The sequence below is a fragment of the Capsicum annuum genome, chromosome 2 (assembly GCF_002878395.1).
Source record: "Capsicum annuum cultivar UCD-10X-F1 chromosome 2, UCD10Xv1.1, whole genome shotgun sequence".
NCBI classification, from domain to species: domain Eukaryota; kingdom Viridiplantae; phylum Streptophyta; class Magnoliopsida; order Solanales; family Solanaceae; genus Capsicum; species Capsicum annuum.
In genome coordinates this window covers 120832-126858 of record NC_061112.1, presented here as the reverse complement: position 1 = coordinate 126858, position 6027 = coordinate 120832, and the positions used below count along the sequence as shown (strand labels likewise).

Here is a 6027-nt window from a genome sequence, read left to right as displayed (position 1 = left end):
GAGGCTAGTGGGTGCACATGCACCCACTACTCTATACGTAGGTCCGCCTAGACAGAAAATCATTCCTTCAACGTATGTGCGTGGTTTCCAATTGAAGATATTCAGTACTACTGCGACACAATTTCGTTACAACATTTTCAGAAGTTCAATATATAAAATTACCACGGATCGTGATACTCTTGTTCATCTGTTGTTATTGTTTGATGGTACGCTTGGAGTTAATGAGTTGGATAAAACGTAGATTGGTGGAGGAAAGAACAAGGGGAGAGTAGTGGAGGCAAAATTGAAGGTAGCCATCAACGGATTTGGAAGGATCGGAAGGAATTTCTTGAGGTGCTGGCATGGCAGGAAGGACTCTCCCCTAGAAGTCATTGCCATCAATGACTCTGGCGGTGTCAAGCAAGCCTCTCACCTCCTCAAGTACGACTCTACCCTTGGCATCTTTGACGCTGACGTCAAGCCTGTTGGTACTGATGGCATCTCTGTTGATGGAAAGGTCATCAAAGTCGTCTCCGACCGCAACCCCATCAATCTCCCCTGGAAGTAAGTCGTTTTTTTCTTCACCACCACAGGGTCATTATTCTTATATTCTCAACACTAATCATTATTGTTGTATGCTCAACACTAACATATATAGTCGTCCCCAGGGATCTTGGAGTTGACTTGGTGATCGAAGGTACCGGAGTTTTTGTGGACAGAGAGGGTGCTGGGAAGCACATCCAAGCTGGAGCTAAGAAAGTGCTAATCACTGCCCCCGGAAAGGGTGATATTCCTACCTATGTTGTTGGTGTCAATGCAGACCTTTACAGCCCTGATGAGCCCATCATTAGCAATGCTTCGTGCACCACCAACTGTCTTGCTCCTTTTGTCAAAGTCCTTGACCAAAAATTCGGTAAAATATACACAAACACTTCCTTTTATATATATATATATATATATATATATATATATTGCAAAGAAGAAGATATTCACTAGATGTAGAAAACTAATCATTTTGCTCTTCTAGGCATAATCAAGGGCACCATGACAACTACACACTCCTACACTGGTGACCAAAGGCTTCTTGATGCAAGCCACAGGGACCTTAGACGTGCAAGAGCTGCAGCTCTTAACATTGTACCAACTTCAACTGGTGCAGCTAAGGCTGTGGCCCTTGTCCTTCCAAGTCTAAAAGGGAAGCTCAACGGCATTGCCTTGCGTGTGCCAACCCCCAATGTCTCGGTCGTGGACCTCGTCGTTCAAGTATCCAAGAAGACATTTGCAGAGGAAGTGAATGCTGCATTCAGGGAGTCTGCTGATAAGGAGCTTGCTGGCATTCTCTCCGTCTGCGATGAACCCCTCGTTTCAGTCGACTTTAGGTGCTCTGATGTTTCATCAACTGTGGATGCTTCACTTACCATGGTCATGGGAGATGACATGGTTAAGGTTATTGCTTGGTATGACAATGAATGGGGTTACTCACAGAGGGTGGTTGATCTCGCTGACATTGTTGCCAACCAATGGAAATGAAAAAAATGTTGTTTTCTGTTAAATATTTTTATTATGTAGCTTAATTTTGTAGATTATATCGCTTCCTTTTTCTCAAAATTGTAACCATCGAGAACCCTCATCAATTCATTTCAAATAGGTTCATCTTTTGTGCTTTAATTATCACAGCATCCTTTTCAGTTTCTTAACCTTTTTCATCTCAGATTTGTCGAGTCAACTTGACCTTTAATTATCCTAAACGGAAATCTCCACATATATATCATCTCGTAATTTCGTAAAAAGGTGTTGAGATAAGTACATGACTTCAATTCATCTAGAGTTAGAGATAGATACATTCAGAAAATGGCCTCAACACATTAATTTCGTCCCATATTCCAAAAATCCTTGTACATGTTTATTTTCTTTTGTACATCCTAGGTAAATTTTTTATGTACCTTTATTTATGCTAGTATCATGAGAAAATTGAAGGAAAAGTGTCTTTTAAGTCTTGAATGAGGATTGGTGACATTGACCAACTTAAAGGGTCAAACATTATTAGAAAACTTGATTAAGTTAATTATGAACTTATTAATATTTTCAAAACTTTCTAATCTTTTCAAAAATACAAATCAACCCACACCTCTCTTCAATCCAAATCAATCAGTCTCTCTCCTCTTTCTCCCTCTCGACAGCTTTTCTCAACTCTCTCCCAACCAACAGTTCTGCAAAATTCTTCCTTCAATCCCCGGCGACTTGATACAAGGATGACCAAGAACACAAGAAAACATACACCAAAACAGTTCACAAGTTGAGGAAACCCAAGACTATTTTGGTGACCACTCTCAGATTCGCTACTTATAACAAGAACAGACAGAACAACGAGTGTTAACACCCCAAAACAACCAACTAACAAGTTATATTAGCACAATACAATGAAGAATAACAAGGCTACAACAACTAGAACCTACGAGTTTTACAACAATACAAGGGAAATCCGAAACTAGAACAAGAAACAAAGATACATAGTTAGACACAATGAAGTTGTAATCTTAATGATACGGGTACAACCACGAGGATGCACGTATGTGAGAATGAATTGGACCCGTCCAATAAAGCATCTAAGTGAAGTGTGGAGAAGACCTTGGATCACACCAAAACCGACCCTAAACTTGCACTCCAAGGGCGCCCTTGGTCACATTTCATTAAAAGAACCTTTTGGTTATTTTACCTATTATTTGTAATACACTATAAATAGAATGATGTAGGGTTTTAGTCAATAGTTTTTGTTGAATATTGAAGTTGTAACACTTGAAACTCTCTCTCTTGTGAGAAAGGCCCCCATGGACGAAACTTGTAACTAGGGAAATCAACATTGAGTATGGATTCACTCGTCTTGGACTCAAGCTTGGAAACGTTGGATGCTTGGGAGATTGAGGTCACTCTTGTGCCAACGTAAGAGTTAGGTATTTGTTGTGTGTGATGTTAAAGGTAAGGTCTAAAAGTGGAATAGGCTTTTGGGTTTTTAAAATTATATCTTCAATTTGTCTAACTATTTATCCTTTTACCTTCTTGTAATCTTATTTAGTGTTTGTGTTGTAATCTTGTGTTCTTGTTGTTATTGCTAAATCCGAATCTTGTGTATTCTTGTTCATCATCTTATGTTTTTAATCTAGTTTGTTGTCCACTGATTTGATGTAATAAATACCTTGTTATCTTCTTGTTATTGTGTTCTTGAAAAGCCGAGACTTATCTCCAAAAGGGTTCACGGATTTCTTCCATTTTGTAGACTGTCTTTCGACTGATTTCGTATTTTCGTTGTTTTTCTCGTATCATTTGGTATCAGAGCATGGCTTGATCTTGTTCCTACAAGATCAATCTTGGGCTTGCTTGATAGAAATTTAAAAAAAAGTGTTAGAAAACTGAAAAATCAAAAAGAAGCAAATCTGTCCATTTTGTGTTCTTGGCCGAAATTGTGTTATTGTTGTGTCTTGGCCGAGATTTTTACTTATTTTGTTGTTTCTAGTGTTAGTTTTCTTTATCTCTAACACTCTTAAGTCTAAATCTAAGTTTGAGCTTACATTGTTGGTGTTGTTTTCGTGAACAAAAGGCTTGGCCGAATTGTTATTGAAACATTGTTGTGGTGGACTGTTTTGACCTTGTGGTCTTCATCTTGTTGTTGTTCTAAGCTTGGCCACGTGATATTTTTGTTCATTGGTGGCCTAAGAACCATTTTATTGAAATTTTAGTTGTCTTGGCCAAGTGTTGAAGGTATTGTATTGTGAAATTAGAAGTTGGCCGTGTGAAAATTGTGGTATTTTTGGAGATTCCTGTTGGTTGTTCTTGGTGATTGTTGATGTTGTTCTTGAAGTTCTTCACAACCTTCATAGCTTGTTAATATAAAGTGAACATTAGATCTATAAAGGTGAATGAAAAAAGGGTTGAAGCTTTGTTAGTCTTGAAAGACGTCTCATCACTCATCAAATAGTCAATCACATCTCAACCACTTTCCAACAACTTTCCATAAAACAAGGGTCCATGTTATAAGGATAAGTACAAGAAAGTCAAAGTCTTGAAAACTTGAATTTGAAAAGTCTTCAAGACTTGTTTGAATTTTCCTCCTTAAAACAAATTCCACCAATTCCTAAATTGTAAATTGACTACGACTTGAAATTGGACAATAAAAAAAAAATTGTTAGAAATCGCAACCAATTACGTGCTGCCACGTCATCATTGTTACTGTTCACACAACATATTTAAGCTCAAATTTCAGATTTCTTAGTTTCCTTTTGTGGTTCCTTAGTTTCAATTTCGTTGGTTCCAATACTAATTGGCAAACTAGTACTCATCTACTAGATTGTTAGTTAGTCTTTGTGTTCGTTCATTCGTGTTAAATATTTGTTGTATGCTTTTCTCTTTTATGAATTCGTTGTATCTTGTTGGTTCAAGTCCGTAAATAAATTTTCTTTGAGTCAACTCAAACGAAAATCCATTCCGGACAAGAGTAGACTGACCCTCAATCACTCACGAAGTACAAGCCGGCTTTCAACACTTGTGAAACCAAGTGTGAGGTAAAATCGAGAGTGAGAGTGTGGTGAGACATTTTGAACTAACAAGTTTGTTTTGTTGTTTGTTGTTGTCCTTTGCTTTAGGTACCATGACTGCCACTAATCTTGATGCCACGTTTGATCGCATCAATGATAATATTAATCATTTTATATAAAAATAATTTACACCTAAATTTTTAAATAAAATAAATTGCAAGCAAATGTTATGTATCATACATATTAATCGATAAATCAAGGAAATCATTGATGAAATATAATTAAATAAATATTATACATGGCAAAACTTGTCAACAATTTCAACCGTCACAATCACAACAATTCTCTGCCCTATACGCTAATTATTTTTCAAATATTGGTGGATCTAAAAAGGACCTGCCAGATTACTAAATTATTGATGTAATTTTCTAAATTATTATGTTGTGTTGTATTTTTCAATTTTGATGTATGTCAATTACTACCTTATTGAATGTTTATTGTCCTGTTATTTAAAGTATATATTGTGTTATTTATTAACAACATGTTATATTTGCACTTTCATTTTTGTGATGGTTATAAATTTTTATACAATTATAAATTATAATAAAATTAACTTATATTATTACAAAACTTAATTTATAAAGGTAGTGAAGCTGGATTCTCAGGCTATTTAGAAAAGGAAGAGTTTCATGTATTTAAGGTTTATAATTCAGGGAAATGGTGAGATTGACCAGGATGTCACACACCGTATTAGGGCAGGGTTGTTGAAATTGAGGCTCACTTCGAGAGTTTTATGTAATAAGAAGGTACCTCCGAAGCTTAAAGGTAAGTTATGCAGAGTGTCAGTCCGACTAACTATGTTGTACGGGATCAAATTTTGGCTAGTTAAAAACTCCTACATCCAAAACTTAAAGGTGGCGGGGAGGAGGATGTTGCGATGGAAGTGTGGCCATACCAGAAAAGATAAGGCGACGAATAAGATTATTCGAGAAAAGGTGGGAGTGGTTTCGGTGGAGGAAAAAAATGAGAGAAGTGAGGTTACATTGATTTGGGGCACGTGATGAAGAGGGGCTTTGATACTCCAGTTCGGAGGTGCGAGACACTGGCTATAAATAATTTTAGGCGGGGTAGAGGTAGACTGAAGAAATATTGAAGGGATATGATTAGACATGATATGAAATAGTTACAGCTTACGGAGGACATGACCCTTGATAGGAAGGTGTAAAGGACACGAATTAGGGTAGAGGGTTAGGGGGTGAAAGTGCGTCGGTAACAGTAGGGGATCGTTCTTTATTTGTGACTGAAGTTTCTCGTTCGTGGTGTTGAGTGATGTCTATGGTTTCGATTAGATAATTTTTAGTGTTATCTTGTGACTGTAGTATTACCTTGTGACTGACAGTGTTAGTTTATTTTGCATACTGTATTAGTTTATATGCATTTATATTTTGTATTTCTTATAGTGTTATTGGTCCTAAGCAAGAGGTCTATCGAAAATAGCCTCTCTACTTCACTCTGCGTA

The 6027-nt window shown here is 36.9% G+C and overlaps 1 protein-coding gene across 2 annotated transcripts in view; it reads left to right on the top strand.

Annotated features, from left to right (window-relative positions):
• LOC107877699 (glyceraldehyde-3-phosphate dehydrogenase A, chloroplastic) overlaps window positions 1-1647 on the top strand; it is a 2793-nt gene extending 1146 nt beyond the window's left edge. For both annotated transcript variants that reach the window (XM_016724391.2, XM_047406470.1), the window contains exons 2-4: window positions 242-543; window positions 648-892; window positions 1007-1647. In XM_016724391.2, the coding sequence (XP_016579877.2) occupies window positions 242-543; window positions 648-892; window positions 1007-1509 (1050 nt within the window). In that variant the 3' untranslated portion in view covers window positions 1510-1647. The remainder of the gene's footprint in view (window positions 1-241; window positions 544-647; window positions 893-1006) is intronic.
• The last annotated feature ends 4380 nt before the right edge of the window (window positions 1648-6027 follow it).